Genomic DNA, 24,616 nt, shown 5'->3' on the forward strand with positions numbered 1-24,616 from the left:
ATTAAAACTATCCGCAACACTAGACTTTCCACACTTTCACTTCATTCGATTATGATTCGACGTGAAAGGTACTCATCACTGGGTTTGGTTTTGGGGAGACACAAATGGGTGTCTACACAACCAAATATATAAAAATAAAAAACTTTCTAAAAAAAAAACTTTTCTATCTGTTACTCTATATTAAAATATATAAAAAAAAAAATTTCTAAAAAAAATAACTTTTCTATCTGTTACTCTATATTAAAGGAGGAGTGAGCTGTGGAGGAATGGTTAATCCCTCCATCTCCCCCAGGTGTGATATGGGTTCGACTCCTTATTCCCTCCTCTTGTGATAGGAGGGAGATCTCCCTATATTTTAACGTTTACTCTATATTAAAACAAAATATGTAAGGAGCATTATTATTTAATTATTTATTGAGAAGGTATTGTGTGGACAGACGACATGTTTCGTCAGTCCGGACTGACAAAATGCGGATTTTTTATGTCCTCAATTGGCGGGATGGTACGTATCCTCTATTGGCTAAATAATATCCTCTACTAATTTGATGATATCCTTTATGAGCTATATTATATCCTAGGTTGGCTGGATAATATTTCTATTTCTAGATGATATATCTTCCTGAACGATATCCTCTATTGGTCGGATATATTTTCTACTAACTGGATAATATCCTTTATTGGCTATATGATATCCTTTATTTCCTGGGTGATATTTCTACTGACACAATCATAAATGATATCATATAGGTAATAGAGGATATCATTTAACCATGATATCATATACCCAATAGAAGATATCATCCAGTCAATGGAGGATATGTATAACTTGTTTGAGGATATGTATAATTTGTTTGATAATATGTATGATAACGGTGGAACCTACATTGAAATGCTCGTATTAAAGGTCATGAGTATAACATATGTTGCTCATTTCTCAACCAAAATACATGCATATGTTATCAAAATACTCACAATTCAACATACAATCATATTGGACAATCAATTTCAATAACTATACATCACATAAGAAAGCCCCAATTCGATTTATGGGTAATTTTTCAAAAAAAAAAAAAAACGAGAATCTCAAGCTTTCTCTCTCTTCCGCCATGGGTGACCTCGCTGCTCTACTTCGCTGTAATCACCACCAACTTGTTATCAAGTGGAAACTTGTTCTTCATCGCAAGAAGATGGCGATGATATGATAATTTCTTGAGTCTCGACTGACGAAACATTGGGTGCAACTTGTCGCACCCAATACTTTATGTTATTTATTTTTATGCACATTTTCTACCCATTTTAATTTAATTAATTAACAAACTTTACACTCCATGTGTTTCATAATTAGAAGCCTATTTCCCTTTATCATGTGAGTGATAAATGTTAGAAATAGGCTTCTAATTATGACACGGAGGGAGTATTTATTTATTTAGGTTTACTATTGACTTACATTTATATAGATATTTCTGTTAAGATAATTATGTAAATATATTATCTTAGTCAAATGTATATATACTGTTAGCTTAGAATAGTGCTAAGTAGATAGCTTTCCCTATTTTATAGCCTTAATTAATGGCTTACGTTAAGCCTTGTGTTTGTATATATTCACAGTATGATGAATGGGAAAATCTCACGGAATTGATTCCTTTATGGTATCAGATTTGCCTAGGTTATTTCCGCTGCAACCTAGTCTCTCCGCCCCTTCTCTTCTTCATCCCTTTCATCTTCTTCTTCCCTGTTTCTATACAGCCATGTCGGACTCCAAGTTCCACCCCGCCATGACTGTTTCAAATATCAAATCCAACATTTCTGTCACTCTTGAAATGGAGAATGTTGAATACTCCATGTGGGCGGAGTTATTTAAAGTTCACGCAAGATCACATAAGGTTCTTCATCACATCATTACTCCTAAGAAGAAGGCCCCTGCACCTTCCACGGATGAGGAGAAAGAGATGTGGACAATTTTGGATGCAACAGTGCTCGGCTGGATTTACTCTACAATCTCACGCGACCTCTTGAATACCATCATGGAACCTGACTCTACGACAAAGGAGGCTTGGGAACGTTTGCGTGATATTTTCCAAGACAATCAAAACTCCCGAGCCGTCACTCTTGAACAAGAATTTTCTAACACCAATATGGAGGATTTCCCTAATGTTTCGGCTTATTGTTAGCGGCTTAAGAGTCTCTCCGATCAGTTGAAAAATTTTGGTGCACCGGTGGATAATAATCGGCTTGTTCTTCAATTGGTTTCGGGTCTCTCGGAACCTTACAATGGTGTTGCTACCTTGATTAGACAGAGTAATCCTCTACCTCAATTTTATCAAGCTCGTTCAATGCCACATTGGAGGAGGCTGGTTTAGCAAAGCAGGCGGCTACGGCGTCGGCTATGGTGGCGAGTGCTCCACGGGAATCATCAAATTCCGGGGGTGATTCCGGGAATTCTCGTGACAAAAATCATAAAAACCAGAAAAAATCCGGCTCCCGCAAGCAGTCTGGTGGTGGACGCGGTGGCGCAGGTGGTCAGTCCGGCGGTAGTCGCGGTCAGAGCTCCGGCAGTGTCCCCGGTCAGCAGCAACAACAAGCTTGGATGCCTCTTCCACCATGGCAGCAAGTTCAGCAGTACGGGCAGTACCCTCCTTGGGGTTGGACTCCTCAATGGGCAGCCCCACCTTGCCCTTATCCAACCCAAGGATGGGCTCGTCCAACAGGCCCACAGAAGTAGCAGCCCGGGCTCCTTGGTCCACGACCTTAGCAAGCGTATGCAGCTTCCCATCAGTCCAATTCCTATGCTCCGAAGGACATTGACTCGGCTTTCAACACTATGACTTTGCAACAACCCGATCCCCCATGGTACATGGACACCGGAGCAACTTCTCATATGACATCTTCCAACAGTAATCTCTCGTCTTATTTTAATTTGAGCAATCATCATAATGGTATTATTGTTGGTAGTGGTCAAACAATTCCAATTCGTGGTTGTAGTCATACTACTTTACCTTCCCCGAACCCTCCATTGTCCCTTTCAAATGTTCTTCATGCACCCAAACTGATAAAGAATCTAATTTCTGTTCGAAAATTTACGACTGATAACTGTGTGTCTGTTGAGTTTGACCCGTATGGTTTTTTTGTGAAGGATTATCGGACGGGGATGCCAATAATGAGATGTGATATCCAAGGGGACCTTTATCCACTCACTAGCACTTTTTCAAAGTCTTCTCCATCCACCTTTACAGCTTTAGCTTCTTCTGTTTGGCATGATCGTTTGGGACATCCGGGTTCTTCTATTTTAAAGTCTCTTTGTAGGAATAAAAACATTGAATGTACTCACTCTTCTAGCTCTAGTGTTTGTCATTCATGTGTACTCGGAAAACATGTTAAGTTGCCTTTTATGTCTTCAATTTATAATATTATTATGCCTTTTGATATTGTTCATAGTGATCTTTGGACATCTCCGGTTTTGAGTTCTTTGGGTCATCGTTATTATATGCTTGTGTTGGATGATTATTCTAAGTTTTTGTGGACTTTCCCTTTAGCCAAAAAGTCGGATGTGTTGACAAAATCTTAGTTTTTCAAGCATTTATAAAAACCCAATTTGAACGACCTATAAAAACTTTTCAATGTGATAATGGGAGGGAATATGATAATTGACCATTTTGGGCATTGTGTGAGTCTAATGGTATGTCTTTCCGTCTATCATGTCCACATACATCATCACAAAATGGAAAGGCCGAGAGAAAAATTAGATCATTGAATAATATTATTCGAACTCTTCTTTCTCATGCATCTTTACCACCATCTTTTTGGCATCATGCTTTGCAAATGGCAACTTACCTTCATAATATTCTTCCGAGTAAATTACTAGAGTACAAGTCTCCTCTCCAAGTCCTCTATCAAAAGGCACCATCTTACTCTCACTTACGTGTTTTTGGATGTTTATGTTACCCCTTAATTCCGTCGACTACCATTAATAAATTACAACCCCGTTCTACACCTTGTGTATTTTTGGGTTATCCACCGAATCATAGGGGTTACAAGTGCTATAATTTATCTTCTAATAAAATCATCATTAGCCGCCATGTTCTGTTTGATGAGAGTGTTTTTCCTTTTGCTAATTTGTATACTCCCCCTTCCCATGCTTATGATTTCTTGGATGAGGGACTTAGCCCATATGTCATGCACCATCTTCCTTTATCCGGGCCTTCCACATTAGCCCAAGATATCTCTCCCTCTTCTCCTCATACAGGGTTGCCGCATACCACTACTTCCAGCAGCCCAGTTCGTCTCACAAGCCCACCCGTGCTTTCTCCTTCTCCTAGCACGCTGCCAACTGATGGGCAGAATAAGTCTCGGCTGGACCGTGGGCCTGTTCAATCAGCCACGGCCCAGACGAGTCCTACCCACGCAGTTGGGCCAGCTGCTGGTCCTTCCTCCCAGCCCAGTCATACTCCCTTGCTTCCACATTCACGCCCATAGCCCCCTCCATCTACTATAGTGACACGAAGTAGACTTGGTATAGTTAAGCCTAATCCAAAATATAAGAATTTTAGTGCTATAACTACTAATGTTACGAAATCCCCTTTACCTCGTAACCCCATTTCTGCTCTTTGTGACCCGAATTGGAAATTGGCCATGGATGATGAATTTAATGCTCTTATTAAAAATAAGACGTGGGAGTTGGTGCCCCGTCCGCTTGATGTGAATGTTATTCGTTCTATGTGGATTTTTACTCATAAGGTGAAATCTGACGGTTCTTTTGAGAGGCATAAAGCCCGTCTTGTAGGTGATGGCAAAACACAACAGGTTGGCATTGATTGTGGGGAAACTTTTAGTCCGGTGGTCAAACCGGCTACCATCTGCACTGTGCTTAGCTTGGCATTATCCAAAGCTTGGCAAATTCATCAGCTTGATGTTAAGAATGCTTTTCTACACGGTGAGCTTAATGAGACAGTCTATATGCATCAACCTCTTGGTTTCCGTGATCAGACCCATCCTGATTATGTATGTTTGCTACAGAAATCGTTATATGGTCTTAAGCAGGCACCCAGAGCTTGGTATAAGCGTTTTGCTGATTTTGTTGCTTCTATTGGTTTTACTAATAGCAGGAGTGACAATTCTCTATTTATTTATCATGATGGCTCGAATGTGGCTTACTTATTACTTTATGTTGATGACATTATTCTCACCACTTCTTCTGATGCTCTAAGGCGTTCTATTATGTCCCGTCTTAGTGCAGAATTTGCTATGAAGGACTTGGGTCCTTTAAATTATTTTCTTGGCATTGCTGTGACAAGGCATAAGGGTGGTTTATTTTTGTCACAACGGTAATATGCTGAGGAGATTATTGAAAGAGCAGGAATGAGTTCTTGCAAGTCTTCGGCTACTCCGGTTGAAGCAAAGCCGAAAGTTGGTGCTTCGGGTTCCCCTTTTTCAGATCCGACCTTGTATCGCATGCAGCCTTGCTGGGGCGCTGCAATATCTTACTTTTACGAGGCCAGATATCTCTTATGCCGTACAACAGGTATGCTTACACATGCATGATCCGAAAGATACTCATATGGCTGATCTGAAGCAGATAATTCGATACATACAAGGTACACTTGAGCTTGGTTTGCATCTTTATCCATCATCTACCTCTACACTTATATCCTATATTGATGCTGATTGGGGTGGTTGTCCCGACACAAGACGTTCAACGTCCGGATATTGTGTATTTTTGGGTGATAACTTGTTATCTTGGTCCTCAAAACGCCAACCTACTATTTCCAAGTCTAGTGCAGAGGCAGAGTACAGGGGGGTGGCCAATGTGGTTTCTGAGTCATGTTGGCTTCGTAATTTATTATTGGAGCTACATCGTCCGATTAAAAAGGCAACCTTGGTATATTGTGATAATGTGAGTGCTATTTACCTTTCGGGTAATCCGGTACAACATCAACGTACCAAGCATATTGAGATGGACATACTTTTTGTTCGTGAGAAGGTGGCAAGGGGTGAAGTCCGAGTCCTCCATGTTCCTTCTAGACATCAAATTGCGGACATCTTTACGAAAGGACTACCACGTGTTTTATTTGAAGATTTTAGAGATAGTCTATGCGTCCGTCCTCCTACCGCTTTGACTACGGGGGTGTGTTAAGATAATTAGGTAAATATATTATCTTAGTCAAATGTATATATTCTGTTAGCCTAGAATAGTGCTAAGTAGATAGCTTTCCCTATTTTATAGCCTTAATTAATGGCTTACGTTAAGCCTTGTATTTGTATATATTCACAGTATGATGAATGGGAAAATCTCACGGAATTGATTCCTTTAATTTCTATATTTCAATTACTTTTCCGTATAAATTTTAAATTCGAGTATGGCTCAGACATTATCTAGTTATCTCTAAGGGCCTGTTCACATTTACTTAATTTCATTTCAGTTCAGCTCCAATCAGTTCAGTTCAGTTTAATTCAGCTCCAATCAGTTCAGTTCAGTTCAGTTCAGCTCCTAATTTCCCACTCTCATAAAATATTCAGTTCAGTTCAGTTCAATTCAGCTCCAATCAGTTCAGTTCAGTTCAGCTCCAATCAGTTCAGTAAATATGAACAGACCCTAAGTTTGAGATCACGAGTCATTAATTCGTTCAATTCTCACATTTGGCTTTTTCAAAATAAGAGGTAAGGTGGCAATCGAGTGGATGCGATACAATAAAATCGATAAAATTATCACCTAGACCTTTAATTTAATATCTATATTCTATATCTGAAATTGTTGAATACAAATGGTACAATAATTAGTGATAACAATATGAAACGGCGAAACGCCAAACATCTTCGCGCATCACATTGCGACATTTGCGAGATTTAACTTATGGTTTACCTTAGAGGCTTTGACGGCTTAATAATACACATGTTTTTATGTCTTACTTGGATTTCTAAAATTCAACAAATAAGTACTATTTGTACTTCTTATTATGACCTGTACTTGTTCTCAATTATCACATGACAATATTCACCTATTACTTTCCCTTAAATGCGGCTTTAAGTGCGAAGCCAGCTTCGTTCTACGTTTAATTTGCCGAGTACAATTTCTATATGAATAACAAAATAATTTTTCCTTTAAAATGAAGCTAAAATCATTATAAATTTAAATAGGGATAAGATGCAAGATCTACGTACATGCATACGTGAGATTTGTTTATACATACATCACATCTTTAAAGTTATAACTTGTCATAATTATTGTAGTCATATACTTGTATAGTTTTAAGCTATCTATTAATAAGTTAACATGGTCCAAGTAAATAAAATACATTAGATTGAGCAAATCTTATTCACCAAGGTTTAAATTATGTTGTTTGATTAATATTTTTCATATGGATCACACATTGACGCACAAGGTACATTTTTTTTTAGGACAATACATGCGTCAACAATCACGTACAACAAATCCCCTCATAAGGAGGGGGTCCTAATTCTTTCCCTTTTTCTTACCTTTAAAAAAAAAAAATCACGTACATAAAACGAATATATGTTATCAACTTATCATTAACTAACTTGTCTTTCTAATGAATTATGAATTTAACACATTCTGTTTGGGTATATTTCTAAAAATTCTTAACATCCTCAATTTTACATTATGCACCTACTCAACACATAACAATCTCTCTTCTTTTTCTTAAAATTTGTGCAAGTACATATAGTGATTAGTTAATGTTAAAGATCAAATCGAAACGAAGGTAGTATTTATAGCGACAATCTATATAATTCTACCTTTCTCGTGTTTTTTTAATTAGAGGTGTTAATTTGAATACATGAGTTGGGTTTAGTGAGGTTGAGTTAGTTATCGATACCTACCAGTATATTTTTAAGTATCTAGATTGAAGTTATGAAGTGGGGGTCCCAAAGAATCCCAGCTATTGGTTTAAATGAGCTACAAATGAGTTTAAAAACACAAAATTCTTCACCAAGTAACTTATTAACGACAAATCAACAATAAGGACATACAGACATTATTAAGTACAAGGATTAAAATGCATAAAATCAATAAATACGTGAAAATATTCCTAGCTTATATTGTAGACTTCAAAGATTACAAGTTGAGGATACGATTGTAGGTCATAATTGGTTCATTACCCAAATTAATGACTATACATTGATTATAAATTAAATTATGCTATTGCATTATCGTTTCTTAGGAACTCTATAAGATTCTAATGAATAATTACTAATTAAGTATGCATCTTCACATGCTTAGTACGTATTTGATAACGTAATTTACTAACATGCATGATCTAGCTAGATTAGTTGACTTATAATCATTTATAATAAGATTTATACGTACTTTACATCCACAGATTCATTATATATAAGTCAAGTTACTTATCAATTTATCATAGCAAAATTAAACAAGAGCCTCAAACTTAAACATCTTCCTCTCAAACATAATTGTTAAGGGAAGATGGTCAAGGTTTATTTTTTTGTTATTTCTCTCTTTTTACTTGCTCTTGTAAAGCCTAATGAAGCATATAGTGTGGTGGCTTTTGGGGCAAGGGGTAACGGCCGGACCGACTCAACCCAAGCCTTCCAAAAGGCGTGGGCTTGGGCATGTGGATCGGTTAAGCGTGTTATACTTGATGTGCCCTCGGGTAGATTTGTGGTCCGACCTATGTCCTTTAACGGACCGTGTAGAAATCATGTAACCTTAAGGATGAGAGGTACAATAATTGGCCCATCAGATTACCGTGTGTTGGCACGTTCAAATGTGTGGCTTATGTTTTACAATATTTATGGGCTAACTATTAATGGTGGTACCATTGATGCTGGAGGTCATTCTTTTTGGTTATGTAGGAAACATAATGGATATTGTTACAATGGAGCTCAGGTATACACTTCAATTCCTTCTTTGTTCATAGTTTCATAGTTATATAGCATGTCATTCATGTGTTGGCGCGTGCATGTCACACACTAATACTTCGCGCATTCAGTATGTACTATGACAAGTAATAGTTAGCTAACAGTTAGCCATTTAGTCTTATCACTCGCTCATTTACGTTATTATAAATTTGTAACTAGCATTGTTATGACTAATCAATCTCAAATTTCTCATAGTTACATTTTTGTTTGTTTGTTTGGCGCAGTCTATATCGTTTGTATCATGTGGTGGCATAGTGGTACGTGGGCTAAAATCAATTAACAGCCAAAAGAGTCACATGAGCATAAAGAACTGCAATAATGTGGCTATTAGTTACTTGACACTAAGAGCTCCAAGCGGCAGCCCCAACACGGATGGCATGAATATTCAAAACTCTAATCGTATTTCCGTGTACAACTCCGTAATTAAAACAGGAGATGATTGTATCGCCATTGGACCTGGAACCAAAAATATGGTCGTTAATAAAATTGCTTGCGGTCCTGGCCATGGTATAAGGTATTAGCTTCTCCTTACTTTAATTTAACTCCTTTCCTCCTATCCATCATCTTATAATAAGTTTTCATGCAATTTTACTGAAATTTTGTTTTATGTGCTGGTATCAAAATTAACAAGTAATAATATATTGATATTTTAAATTAATTAACTTTTAATACGGAGTACTAAATACTCAAGGGGTCAAATAATGCAGAACAAATTTAAATGGTCATAGATGGAGTAATTAGCATGTATCATATATATGGATCCAATGTCTGATAATATAATATAAAAAAATTTACAAGTCTTAATTCTCCTGTTAAACCTGCGACTTGAGGTGTGATTATTGACTAACCAACTAATAGAAGTAAACTCCAGCAAAATATTAGTAATATTTTTGGTGTTTAAGGAATACCTGATTCATTAAGTTTAAAGCAAATAGTATTATTTAAGGTTCAATATGAATCTATCGAGGTTTTATATAATTAAGGGTCTATTCTCATTTACTTAAATGAGCTAAACTGAACTGAACTTATTAGAGCTGAATTGAATTGAACTGAAATGAATATTTTATGAAAGAAGAAAATTAGGAGTTGAACTGAACTGAAAATAATTTGATGAGAACAGGCTCTAAGTTGCCTACATATTCGTTCATAGTAGTACAAATGAAAGAATATTATATTGATCAACTTCTTTCACTTAAACATTTTCTAATTTGATTACTCTTATAAATTTTTTGGTCAACTCTCAACATTTTATTGTTCAGAAATTATAAGTAAGATACTTTTATGAATATATACACCTCAAGTTTTAATAATTTTTGTCTGACAAAAACAATATTTCTAAAGCGTAAAATCATTGTGTATGAAGATATATTATTTGTTAAAGTTCGAAACCTATTATCGGATTAAGACTTCAAGTACGTATCAAATATTGAACATGTTATTCATACTACGTATTTGCTTTAGTAAGAATACATATCTATATTATTATTATTATTTTTTTTTTGATTGGTAAGGAGAATAGCTCTACTGGGTCAGAATCCCTCACGGGTCAACCCGGCCCGGGTTAGCGGGTTAGAATCCCACTCCCCAAATTGTCACTAGTGGGAATTGAACCTCCAAATGCATATCTAAATTATCAATAATTATTTGTATTACAGTATTGGAAGCATGGGCAACAGCTTACATGAAGATGGTGTACAAAACATAGTTGTATCGAATGTTGTATTTTATAAGACAACATTTGGTGTTAGAATCAAATCATGGGCAAGGCCAAGCAACAGCTTTGTTCGTAACGTCATATTTCGCAACATCATCATGGAAAATGTCTATTATCCCATTCTCATTGATCAAATGTACTGCCCTAATAATCAATGTCCTCGACAGGTAATTTCTTGCATCAATTAGGTATACTCTACCTCATTTTATATAACACATGCACATACATTGACTTTTTAGATCGAATTGTTACATACTATAACACCTACCATATAATCAAGGGTAGTAATTGTGTGCCTATTTGTTATGATGACATCGATGATCTAGGTTAAGTTGACTTATATATTGGGCTTAACTTAAATTTCACTCGTGACCAAAAGAATGGATCGAGGCCTTGTTCTATTCACCTTAAAAAAATAATATTAAGTAAAAATAATTTCAGTTCAGTAAAAATAATTTCAGTTCAGTAAAATTAATTTCAGTTCAGTAAAAATAATTTCAGTTCAGTAAAATAAGTCCAGTTCAGTAAAAATAAGTTTTCTTAAAGAAGAATTATAATAGAAAATCAGTAAAAATAATTTCAGTTCAGTAAAAAAAATTTCAGTTCAGTAAAATAAATTTAAGTTCAGTAAAAATAATTTAAGTTCAGCAAAAATAATTTCAATTCAGTAAAAATAATTTCAATTCAGCAAAATTAAGGTGAAGAGAACAGGGCCTGAATTCAATAAAATAAAATGATCGATAGATCAAGGTATATACGCGGATCTATCTTTTGCTCACATGTACTTTTATTTATTTGTACATGGCAGAATTCAGGAGTGAAGATAAATAATGTGAGTTACATAAACATAAAGGGTACATCGCTACGCAAAGAAGCAATACAATTTACTTGTAGTCCAACTAATCCATGTAAAGGGATCAAACTGCAAGATATCAGGTTAACCTTTGGGAGTAAACCAGCAGTTTCAACTTGCAGCTATGCTCGCGGGATTACTCAAGGAAAAGTTTCCCCTCGAAGTTGTTTTTAGACTTCATTTCTTCCATTGTTCGGTTGTAATATTACACTCTCTCACATTGTCCTCTACACTGTCATGGCTAATATGTCGAGCACAAGTAGAGGGATCATCATTCGATACTTGAAGGATTATTAAGCAATTAAGCCTTTCGGTTCAACTTGTACACTTCAAAGAATGAGGGTTTACAACTCGTTTGTTGATTTACTTTCATGTAAACAAAAAACGAATTGAAATAGCCTGACATTGTGGTGTATTATTATATCTTGATGACATTACTTTTATCATTATTCATGCTTTTAACTTTTGATGTAATGATGTTTGTTGTGTTGTATTTTAAATGTGTACTTCAATTGAAAGTCTTAATAAAGTTTCATTCCTTTAGAAAAATGATTATTGATTGACCATGAGATTTCATAACCTTCATACACATTGTGATAAATTTCTAACTGGTCACTCTCACATTAACAACTCGATCTATAAAGACTTTACACGTCTACTATAGTAATTGATTTATGATAAAAACTCCTAATATGTGATTACGAGAATTAAAGGACCGAGATCACATATAATTCATCCCTAATATTATATCCCGATCCAAAACAAAAACGTTTAGCACTAATAATCATACTCTCATAAAAAATGAATGAGAATTCTTGGCAAAATCCAAGGTTAGCTTAAGTCACATGTAAATAGTGAACTAGGGGTGTCCGTTTGGTTTTCGGTTTGGATTTAGTCCAAATCCGATCCAATCCGAACTATAATTCGGTTTTCAATTTTCCGATCCGATCCGATTCGAATTTCTCTCCCAATCCAATCCGATCCAATCCGAATTAAAATTCGGTTATTTGGATCCGATCCGAAAATCGGAATTATAAGACATTATTTTTTAGCGCCTAATACGATTATGAAAATAAAGCTATAATGCAAATAAAAGTCTTCAAAATCATGATTAAAATAAGTAGTTCAACATCAAGTCATTAGTTAATTAATACAAAGTCTCCCTAATTTATTTTATGTCATAGCAAGTATTTGAGCTAAACTTCAAAAAACAAAGAAATCATTATTTATACAAGCTTAATTTTACAATTCGGTTTTCGATTTGGATTGGATCCAATTAGGTTCAATCCGATCCAATCCAAAAATCCGAAATTTAAAAAAATCTCAATCCGATCCAATCCGATTTAAAGTTCGGATCCGATACGAATTGATAATTCGGTTTGGATTGGATTGGATTTCGGTTTTAATCCGAATTATGGACACCCCTATAATGAACCGAAAAAAAATATTGGCTACACTTTTAATCACAATGTGCTGCATGATGAGCTTATGCAGACGAACCATTAACCTATGTACAATAAAAACAGGTTGTACTTGCAGCTCAATTGGACAACCAATCGCTTTGCTTGATACGATCAGAGGCGCTTTCACTCACAGCATAATGAATGTACAACCTGATAACGATGAGTGGTACATAGAATATGATGTCGTAGAGCCAAATGACACCAGCCCAACCCCATCCGATCCCTTGGATTATGCTCCAATCGGCATAAACAGCAATGACAGTTGCAAGCTGCCGAGAATGAGAAGCGAGTTAAGCTTTTTTGTTCAAGCACAAATAATGAAACACAATGCAAATAATTTGTCATAATCAGGAAAATTAATGTAGTGATTACCAGTTTAACACAGACACATCAGAAGAAAGCAAGTGTCAACAACCGGATTTGACCATCTTCGCGATTGAGTCACAAGTACTAGGCCATGAATACTGATGCTAACTTGAAGGTATATTGCAGATGCAAGCTTTCTGTAGTCACTGCTATGAGCTGCTTCCATGAGGCTTGTCACTCCAAAAACACGCTACCAATTTCAAGAAAGCAGAAATACATATATTATTACTTCATCTGCTTCTAAATAATATGCTACATTTCTATTTAAGACCGTTTAAAAAAAAAAACAGAACAAAATGATCTTTGTACCTGAAAGAAATCCTTCTCAAATGCTATCCAGAAAAAAAAGATGGTCATGAAAGCCAAATAACCACCTAGAGCTACTCCAGTTTTAACTATCTTAGGTAGTCCCCAATGATCAGGCACCATAAGAGAATGTCTCGTCCTATACGTTCCATAGGTACAGCTTAAAACTGCAATAATGCATTGATCTCTGTTACATACAAGAGTTCGATCTTTCAAAATCGACTGCATCACTATAGATACATCTCAGTAGATAGGTCCAGACCAAGGCCTCGTTGTGCCTATAAATAATTATTATCGATAAACATGTAAGCACAGGTTACAGGAGACACACCTTCATTGAAGACAACAATTTGTAGCATCATTATGGGTGGGAAATTAAATTTCCATATGAAATCCAGCAGCATGAAACCAAGCTGTAACACGATAACATGAGGAAAAAGAGTTAAGCGGAGTCAATTGAAACTTTTATCAGGTTTGATGTTTCGAAGTTGAAGGATTAGTTACTTACAGTGGTGTAGACAGTGATTGAAACGATGTGAATCTGTAAACAGAAGGAAATTTTTTTAAAAAAAAAAATTAGATGTAATGAATGAGTCATGTATTGACAAAATCATGTAATAGGCCCTGTTCTTTTCATTTGATTTTCACAAAGGTATTTTGTTGATCAACTATTGTAATTGTTATAAGTTGATATTGATTTTTATTGATAATATGGAAGAGGGCATAGCCTATGTAAGATAGTAGACTGGAATCGTAATGTGTTAAGACATATGAGATATCGGAAAATATATGATGTCTAACATAATGGTAAATAGCTTACGCAGTAATCTTTAATTTTCTGTGAGATCTGTCGGCATATTAGCACAGCTCTGATGATGACATTAAGGCCAGGTTCTGTGAGGACAAGATCTGAAGCTTTACGAGCTGCATCTGTTGCATCTGCCACGGCTATGCCAATATCAGCCTTCTTAAGGGCAGGGACATCAGTAACAACACTACCTGTTACTCCACATACGCGTTTTCTAACTTGCAATTGTTTGATAATTTCATACTTATCCCCTGAAGCAAAATAGACACCAACATTCATCAGAGAAACAAATAGGTAAACATATCTACATAAGAGACAGTATGTCTGAATATACCTGATGTAATATCTGTAAATCCGTCAGCTTTTTCAATCAGATCATGAAATAAAGAGGCAGAAATTGTCTCGTCCTTGCTTTCCACGAGCAAAGATGACACAGGATACATATTGGTTCCCATACCCAAATGACGACCACCTTCCTTTGCCATTGCTAGTTGGTCACCTGAAATACACAAACATATCAGGAAAATCAGGTTCAGAACAAAATAAAAGGCAAAACTCTGTCTATATACTAAACCAGTAGTACAGAGGAGCGCGATTACTACCACAATCTGAATACAGCTAACCTGTTAGCATTTTGACACTAATACCAAGATCAAAAGCCTTTGTTATTGCATCAGCACTGTCACACCTAGGAGTTCCGAAAAGTGGAATGATACCAATCAATGTCCAGGCATCATCAGAATAAATTTCCATCCCATTAGTAACTTCCTGTATAAATTTCATGGACATCAATCAAACTGCTGTCACAAGTCTCAACAGAAGAACAAGGCCTGATTATTACCCGATATAATACAGCTTGCAAATGCCACCCTCGCTGTGTGAACTTGTCAATCACTGCATGAACTCTTATCTCTATATCTTTCTTGTTACATGCCAGATTTAACGCCTAAGAGCCAATTGAGAGCATTGAACAAGATGAGAAGATGAAAGACATTATTACCACTAGGTCGCGAAGCAGTACCTGCTGAGGAGCACCTAAGCAAACTCTGTGAATTTTTCCGTCAACATCTGAGTAAGTTACTGCTCTGAGTTCATCAGTCGGAGTTTGGTCAAATGAGAAGCGAGTTCCTTTCTGAATGCGAGCCAAAGCCTGAATGGAAAAGGGATATAACATAAACTGATGTGACATAATATAACCCCTAAAAAACAAACAGAAATTTATGTCATATATCTTATGCATTATTTACCTCTTTTGAGTTGAAGAACATTTCAAGAATGGCAGCATCTATTTCATCATTGGTTTTAGTCTGACATACTTGTGCTGCCATTGCAATAACGGTATCTGCATCTACTCCCTTGTCGAAAACCTGAGGAAGATTTACAGATTTTCAAAGCAAATCCTGGAATTTCTAATGACATTTGCAGCTACAGCATCCATCAAAACTGTAATTTACAAGAAAATAAATTATACCTCAATCATTGTCATGTCAACTGTGAGCTTGTTCAGTACCAAGGTTCCTTTTGTATCACAGCAAAGTACATCCATGACAGCTATATCCTTTATCGCAGTCAATCTCATTAAGATAGCGCCCTGTAAATAGTTTTGATAAGTTAATTTCGATCTCTAGGTGACAATGATAACATGTAGTCTATTCTACCTAATTGATTCTAGACATCATGACACAATTGTTCATAGAATTATAAGCAAAGATGATTATTGAACCCTAAATAAGAAATAGAAAAGATGATATAGAAAGGTAGAAAAACTATCAGCAAGCACAAACCTTCAGGCCATGTAAGTTCTTGTAAATCACAAACAAAACATTGGTGTGAAGAGCAATGGGAATTCCACCAATGAGGAGAACAAGGAGATTGTCAATTCCGCGCCAAAATGCTATATGCTGGAAAAAGTACATGAAAACAATCTCCACCAACACCCCAACAGCAACCAAGCACAAGCATACATTCCTAATGCCAACCAAAACCTAAAAAAGAAAGAAAAAAAAAAAAAAAAGCAAAATAAAGGGTTAAGAAGATAGAACAAGTAGCTAAATATTTTTAGTGTTGAAATCCACTAGAACTTTTTACCTTATCCCAACATTTGACTTCATTGATGCTATAATCCAGGCAAACATTTTTCCTAAAGAAGGTTCGAGCACCAGTGGCAATGATCACAGCTTCACATGCTCCTTGTTCACAAATACAGCCAGAGTATACTGCATCCCCTGCTCTCTTAGTTACTGGAGACGAAACTCCTGTTAAAACATACTGCAAAGCACAGGAAATCATATATTCAGCAACAATAGATGCATTAAGTAAATATATTGATCACAAACATTACAACTGACCTCATCAATTATTACAGCATCGTCTCCTTCCAGTAGACGCGCATCAGCTGGAATGATGTCTCCAGCATTAATACTAATTACATCCCCAGGGACCAACTGTGAACTATACTCCTCACTCCACCAACCATCTCGCAGAACCTGATGAAATAATCAAAACTTTAGTAAACAGCCTCAAAATACAAGTGTATAGTCGCGACTCTCAAGTGATACTGTGATAAGCTAGACCAATGCAAGCATTGAAAGCATGCATACCTTTACTTTCCTAGCTAAGGGTGCCATGACGGAGGTTTGGTGATTATAGATATCTTTTTCTGTAATAAGACTCATAATTGGAGCAATTAAAAGCACAAGAAAGACCGAAACAACCACTGGCCAATGTAGGTTCTTGCCCTGCATCAATCACATAAATCTATTGAGTCGAATTGCACAAGCAGTATTTCATAGAGATACAAGTATAATTAGAAACCCGATGCTCACCCAAGCAACGGCAATGGCAATGATTGCAGCTGCCACTCGAAGACTCCACATTGAGCATAAAGTCTTCAGGAGAAAACTCTTCTGTAATGCACCAGGTTATGAACTAGCAGTGTAAGATTTACAGTACATAACCCAAATTTAATTTGAAAACATGTATGATTATCTAAATGAAAAATGTCAGATTAATATAAAAGAATTTACGAGTGATTCATGTCTGTCACTAATGTACTCTTCAACTTAGTTCCAAATCACAACTAGCACTAGATGACAGCGGCTAATAATATGAAAAGATTAGACATTTTATTTTCTACTTGTCAAATCGTTGCAAATAATATGAAACAAAGGTAGTATAAAAAATGCAACCGCCAAGAAATCATATACGAGTACCTTTTTATGATGATACTTATTGATGCCAAATATGGCTAATCTTTCAGTAACAGCCTCAGAAGTGAGGCCAACTCTGCTACACCCAAGTTTTTCAAAGACTTCATCAACAGGTACATTGTACTGTAACCACAAACAAAGATCAAAACAATTATACATGCTGTATAATCAATATTAAACCAATCAGTATAAAACCATAATGTATTCGAGATGATCAACTACCCAATCAATGCCATCCGAAACTCGAGACGTGGTCATTTTAACTCCTTATTGTTGAGTGTTTGCTAGAAACTCCAAGCAGTACAAAGCGAGTGAATTCCTCTAGTCAAAGCCTATGCATAACTAAAATCACATTATCGCTGAAACAATGCTAAACTCTAAGATGAAGGGTAATTTTTGTTAAGAGTATAATAAAAGTTTAAAAATATCATGTATTACCTCTGTTAATTATTATGTGCAACAAAGTGATATTATTTGTGACACATAAAATATTCTTTTGTTGCACATAATAATTAACGGAGGTAGTATGTTTTTTTCAAAATTAAAAAAAAAATAAATAAATATCATGTATGCTTAATGGTTAATACGGCATACCTTGAAACCCTCGAACAACGGAACTACAGTTCATTTAAATTAAGTCCAATTAGTTGCTTATAAGCCTCCCTCTTTCAGGTTACACTACACTAACCTAATCACAAACCAATGGCACAAGGAGGGTATATGATAATTTTGCTGAATTCGTTTTAGAGGGATAGAAATGACAGACCATAAACCCTAGAATTTTTTTTTAGTAATTATCTTTTATCCTCTTAACAATTTTTATCCAATTAGTTACCCCCTCCAACCCCTTAAGGGTTAAGGGGGCGTTTGGTTCGCAAAGTTGTATGTGTTTGGAATTAGGAATAGGGTTAAGGTTCTATCGGGTTAGAACTTCATATTTAAGTTTAATATCTCACAATTTTCTCTTTTTATTTGATATCTAAAGGAATGGAATGAGTCAAACCCACCTCCCCCAAGTTTTCTACCTCAAACCCATGAGAAATGGGTTTAAAATTCATACTTTTGACAATCAAACATAAGATGTGATGTTTAGTTATTCTGAACCCATACCTTATACCTATATTTTGCAAACCAAACGCCCCCTTCTTCACATTTCTTTTCACATGTAAAATATTACTAGTGATAATATTGGTAATTGTTAAAATGTCAATAATTATCCAAGGAAAAGAAAAGATTTTGATTACGGAGTATTAATTTTAATTTTTTAACTAAAAGCACGAAGGGAAGTACCTATAAACATGAACATGACTATGTTTATCTTACATACTGGGAAAACTTTGTTGTTTAAATACTTTTGCCGAGGAACAATCCACCAATTATAAGGTATTTGTAGTATTATACAATCAAGCTATGAACAACAATGCAAAACGTAAATCCAATTAAAGTTTATACTACCTCCGTTACAGGTCATGTGCAACGATTACGATTTGACATAAAGTAGAGAGAGAAAATGTCTAATCGTTACACATAACCTGTAACAGAGGTAGTATACATAAGGTATTTGTTGTTTAAATATTTTTGTTGATTTATTTACAAAAATTACATTAGATAAATAAAATCATCAATATATTATATTTTCTCATAAATATATATGGTCGCATGCATAAAAAGTTATTGTAGGAATTAGAAACCATGAATAAAAAGTAAGGGCCTGTTCCGATTGACTGAACTCAGCTGAACTGAACTGAACTGAAATGAACCGAGCTGAACTGAACTGAACCGAACTGAACTGAACTGAACTGAACTTATTAATTAGTGATTTTTAACTACGGATTAGTGATCTTTGATTATTTATTGATATTTATTACTATACATATGTGTATATACAAATGTACATATTAAAATATTTACGAAAAATATACTATATAATTATAATTATAAAATGTATGGAAAATATATTATAAAATGTATGGAAAATATATTAAAAATTTGAAACCTCTAAACATTTTAAACACATATACTATTTAATTCAAAAATAAAATAGTATTAGGACAAAAGAACACAAAACACTTACATGTATCTAACCCATTTAAACAAATTTTAAATAAAATAATATATATATATATATATATATATATATATATATATATATATATATATATAAAATAAAAAAAAAATAAAAAAACCAACAAGAAAAGCTGAAATTAGCTACGGCCCAACACCCTAGCCCACAATAATAATCAACAAGAAAAGCTTTATTGATTATTATTGTTAGTATTATTATTATTATTTCAATTATTATTGTTATTATTATTATTATTGTTAATATTATTATTATTATTATTATTATTATTATTATTATTATTATTATTATTATTATTATTTTTATTTTTTTATATATATACTATTTATTATTATTATTTTTGTTGTTGTTGTCGTTGTAATAAGATCTTAAAAGAATGAAATTTGGCTTTATATCATTAGCAATATCATTAGACATAAATTAAGAGCTGAGCTGAACTGAACTGAACTGAACTGCACTGAACTGAACTGAGCTGAGCTGAGCTGAACTGAACTGAACTGAACTGAATTTCAACGGAACAGAACAGGCCCTAATTGGCTAATTTACATTCGGAAACAAAATAAGGCATTGTCATGGATTAATTTTCTTGTTCTTCTTTTTTCCCCTCTATATTTTTGAAACCTCTCTTTAACTTCTCGAAAAGACTTCAGTAAGTTCAGTCTATCTTCTGGCGGAATATAACGATGGCCGTAAGGTGATGGTGGTACGAAATAAAGCCTACACAACAAAAGTACAACATTAATCAGATCAAAAACTAATGATAAAAGGATTTTTAAAAAAATAATCCCATTAAAAAAAATAATACTACCTCCATTACATATTATTTGCGACGATTTGACAAAAAATAGAGAGGAAAAATGTCTAATCGTTGTACATAATATGCAACGGAGGTAGTAAATAAAATAAAATAAAACACGCACAATTTAATTATAACACCACATAAAATCCTAAAAAATTAATTTCACCACTAAGCCATAATTGAGGCATGTCAATTTTATTGGTTTGAAAAATTGAAAAAAAAAAAAAAAACCATCCTTTACAGCTCCACCACCGGCGCCACCTTGCCTCAGCCGCCGGAACCCCTCTCCCCCATCAAAACCGGCGAAACCAACCAGCAGCTTTGTCGCCGAACTCCTATCCCAGCAACCAAACGTTGTAAATTGAATAATAATAAATCTATATCTATACTTAGTATTTAAAAACACAAACCACAAATTTTTCATATGACACATGGCATTACAATTCACAAGTTACTCATCTATGTATGTTTAAGTCTTTATGCATTATACAGCTTGCAAAAATAATGCTTTAATTAATACACATTACATAAACATATAAATTATAATAAAAATTGTCTTTTCATCTCTAAGACTTTAAATATAATTTAAAATAATATGTCATTTTATATCCCACAATCTTCACGTGTATATATCTAACTAAATTCATTCATCTTCTTTCACGGTTCTACCCTCTCTCACTTTTTTTTTTAATTTCTTTTAAGTTTAGAAATGAAATAATCTTCCAACATATGAAAATAATTAACCCAAGTAACAACCCGTGCATTAAACGGGCCAAAAAGCTAGTTAATAATACAATACTTACCCACCATAAAAAATAACCAACGCTATAGATTCAACTACTTGGCCAAAAGTGGTTGTAGATGTCAAAAGACCCCTCATACCCTTCATCTTCCTTGTTGCCTATAAACTCACAACTAGGCTTTTTATTTTTCTTAGAGAACAGATGCGTCTGAGATACAATATCGTATGGGATTTCCAATATTTATAGACCAGTTCTTAGAAGAAACAGGCCCTTTTAACGAGGCCCAAAAACACATGTAAACATGAGTACATACACCGATACACATTGTACAAATTTAAACCTACACGCCCTTAGACGTGACTCTGGCTGCACCCTTTTCTAGAGTTGTCAAAAACTAACTCGACCTGAACCGGTAATGATCTGAACCTGATCTGTACCCGAACAATGGGGTGAAACTAGTGACCTGTAATCTGACCTGAATCTACCTGATGTTAACTGACAACCGATTTGATCCAATCCTTTTTGACCTAAACCCAAACCTGCACCCGATATGATAGTAACCGTCAACCGATTTATTCCGACCCGACAACAATCCAAACCCGAGTTAGTACCTAACTTGTAAACGATTATAACCCAACACAACCTGTTATTGACCCGAGTCATAAAAGGATTAATAAAATTTTACACACCTTTCGTTCAGCTGGTTGTAGACCCTCAATCCTTAATAAAATATTGGTACAATTTTGTTCAGCTTATATAGTTTTTGTTTTCTATTACTTGTATATAGGCTTAATAAAATCTTGATAATGTTTTATAAAATTATAATAGGTGTAATTATATAGGTTAAGCTTCACCACATCGGTATTCGAATTGAATTTGAACCAAAACCAAGAATGATCCAACTTTAAGATTATCCGACCAAATAATTATCTAACCCAACCCTAACCCGAACCCGAATGTACGATCTATTAACCCGCCCAAACCCGACTCAACACAACCCAAACCTGAAATTGAACCCTATCTGAATTTGACTCGAATCGAAACCGACCTATACCCGAAAAGGTAAACGATCCGGAATAATCTAAACCGAAATTAACCTGACCTAAACCTGATTTGAGGCTAGATTGACCCGACATAACCTGATCTTGTTTCAACCCAAAACCTGATTTGACCCAAGTCGAACCTGACTAGAATACCCAAATTGACGGCTCTACCCTTTTCCATCACAATTATAACGTTACGGAGTATTTTATAATTTTTCCGGTTTTAAAATCTATACTTATATATTCAAAAGCGTCCTAAAACAGAATAGGTTTCACGTGTCACCTTGCCACATGTCATTATAAAAATGGTTATAACAAGACTTGAACTCAAGACCAACAAGTCTTAAGTTAAGAGTCTTACATGCATTTTCATTCCGCCTTTTTGTATTATGGAGCAGATGCACCATGCAGATCGTGCATCTGCCTCCCCAAACCAAGCTTTGTACCATCTTAGCCATTTATTAATTGTGTTTTTTTATCCAACAAAATTATAGTTAACTTAAATAAATTAATTTGTGTCTTATTATACAGTTTGTTTCCATTATGTAATAATGATTGAGTTTGACAACTAAAAAATTGTTTCTGCAAAAGAATTTCGGATCGGAGTTGAAGGAGAGCCTGCTCGTCTGGTCAAACCGAATCCTGCAAAACAACGAAAGTCAACTGCCTCGGGGGGTGTTCCCGAGAAATCCCCTCCGACGGTTAAGTCAGTAAACTGTGTTTTGAGAGAGAATTTGTAGAGAGAGAGTGTGTGGAGAAAGAATTAATTACCTCGCTAATCTGTGAAGATTAGCATTTATAGGAGAGGATTAACTAACTTGATTAGGGTTAGGATTAGGGTTTCTGGCCGTTCTGGGCCGTGTTAGGCCCTGTTGGGCTATATTAGGGTTTCTCGGGATGCGTGCTGCGCATGATGATTGAATTTTCCTGTTTAGGGTTTCACTAAGGGCATTTTGGTGATTTCTGTATTTAATGAACATGGGTCCACAGGGGGTCCAAACATTAGCCCCACGACAAAGTCGTAAAGCGCATCCTGCGGTTTGGGAGTTTGTTGGAAAAATATTGATCGAATGAAATCAATCGACCCAGTAATTTTTATTTTTTTTTTATTTATTTTTTTTGGTCGAGCACCTGGTGGGCGCCGATGGTGCCTGGCAGTGCTGGGCGCTGATGCTGCTGGCAGGCAGCCTAGGCACACTGCCTGGGCGTTGATGCTGCTGGCAGGCAGCTTGGGCACGCTGCCTGGGCGCTGATGCTGCTGGCAGGCATCCTGGGCGTGCTACCTAGGCGCTGATGCTGCCTGCCAGGCAGCCTGCTGGTGCTGGGCGCTGATGCTGCGTGGCACGCAGCTTGGTGCTACTGGGCGCTGATGCTGCCTGGCACGCAGCTTGCTGCTGCTGGGCGCTGATGCTGGCAGCTAGCTGCTGGGCGCTGCGGCTTGGCAGGCTTGGTGGGCGCTAATGTCTGGCAGCGTTGCTACTGGGCACTGCTGCCTGGTAGGCTTGCTGGGCGCTGATGCCTGGCAGCGTTGCTGGGCACCAGTACGCACCAGCAGCTGGGCGCTGATGCCTAGCATGCTTGTTGGGCGCTTATGCCTAGCATGCTTGCTGAGCACCAGCTCGCACCAGCACACGTTAAGCCTAGCCCTAGCTTGGAGGGGCGGCGATTTTGACTTAGGCCAACCCATGGTGGGCGATGATATTCTTTGAGGTATCTGTTAAGTTTTCCTTCGTCAGCAAGTTGATCAAGGGCTTTCTTGCCTTTTCCTTCTTGTTCGAGCGGCCAGATTCTTTGAGGTATCTGTTAAGTTTTCCTTCATCAACAAGTTGATCAAGGACTTTCTTTAACTCCCTACAATTCTTTGTGGTATGCCCGCATTCGCGATGATACTCGCACCAGAGTCTCTTGTCCCTCTTCTCCTCGGGGGTCCGAACTACATGAGGCCTTGGCAACATGTTTTTCTCTTTAATGTCCAAATAGATTTATCAGCGATTACGGTTATACCGAGGGTCGTTACCATGATCTGTGATCAGGTTGGATCGTTTGGATGGTTGGCTCCTTGAAGGTTCATCCTCATGTTTCCTTTTTTTCTCTGGTGGATTATTTTCACGGCTTGTGCCACAAACTTCTGAGGCTTGTATATTCTTATGGGCCCGATCCATGGCTTTAGTGAGGGTTGAAACCCCTGACTCGATCAGCTTAAATTTGAAATCCGTGGAACTCGGCCCGGCCAAAAAGGTTGTTAGGGCTGTCTCATCTGGTAAGTTCTGAATTTTCAAAGATTCTTGATTGAACCTTCGTATGTAGTTCTGCAAGGTCTCCGTCTTTCCTTGTGTC

General features: G+C 36.1%; 2 protein-coding genes and 1 pseudogene across 2 annotated transcripts; 2 read left to right on the forward strand and 1 right to left on the reverse strand.

Annotated features, from left to right (window-relative positions):
- The first annotated feature begins 1,748 nt into the window (after positions 1-1,748).
- LOC145632593 (uncharacterized) lies at positions 1,749-2,722 on the forward strand (annotated as a pseudogene).
- Positions 2,723-8,398: 5,676 nt separating this feature from the next.
- Positions 8,399-12,002, forward strand: LOC145630449 (polygalacturonase-like). Its single transcript, XM_081682704.1, has 4 exons — positions 8,399-8,860; positions 9,117-9,406; positions 10,548-10,773; positions 11,415-12,002. The coding sequence occupies exons 1-4, from the start codon at positions 8,438-8,440 to the stop codon at positions 11,631-11,633; spliced, it is 1,158 nt and encodes a 385-aa protein (XP_081538830.1). The 5' UTR covers positions 8,399-8,437; the 3' UTR covers positions 11,634-12,002.
- A 997-nt stretch (positions 12,003-12,999) lies between these two features.
- LOC145632594 (ATPase 11, plasma membrane-type-like) lies at positions 13,000-24,234 on the reverse strand. The gene is made up of 19 exons (XM_081684948.1): positions 24,040-24,234; positions 17,615-17,734; positions 17,228-17,308; positions 17,003-17,140; positions 16,751-16,888; positions 16,491-16,670; positions 16,181-16,387; positions 15,874-15,993; positions 15,650-15,769; positions 15,424-15,552; positions 15,244-15,348; positions 15,026-15,170; positions 14,737-14,901; positions 14,415-14,653; positions 14,103-14,135; positions 13,915-14,007; positions 13,598-13,816; positions 13,338-13,478; positions 13,000-13,191 (listed from the first exon to the last, which is right to left on the reverse strand). The coding sequence occupies exons 1-19, from the start codon at positions 24,232-24,234 to the stop codon at positions 13,000-13,002; spliced, it is 2,760 nt and encodes a 919-aa protein (XP_081541074.1).
- Positions 24,235-24,616: the final 382 nt, after the last annotated feature.

The sequence above is a fragment of the Chenopodium album genome, chromosome 5, assembly GCF_948465745.1.
Source record: "Chenopodium album chromosome 5, dcCheAlbu1.1, whole genome shotgun sequence".
In the NCBI taxonomy this organism is placed as follows: Eukaryota; Viridiplantae; Streptophyta; class Magnoliopsida; order Caryophyllales; family Amaranthaceae; genus Chenopodium; species Chenopodium album.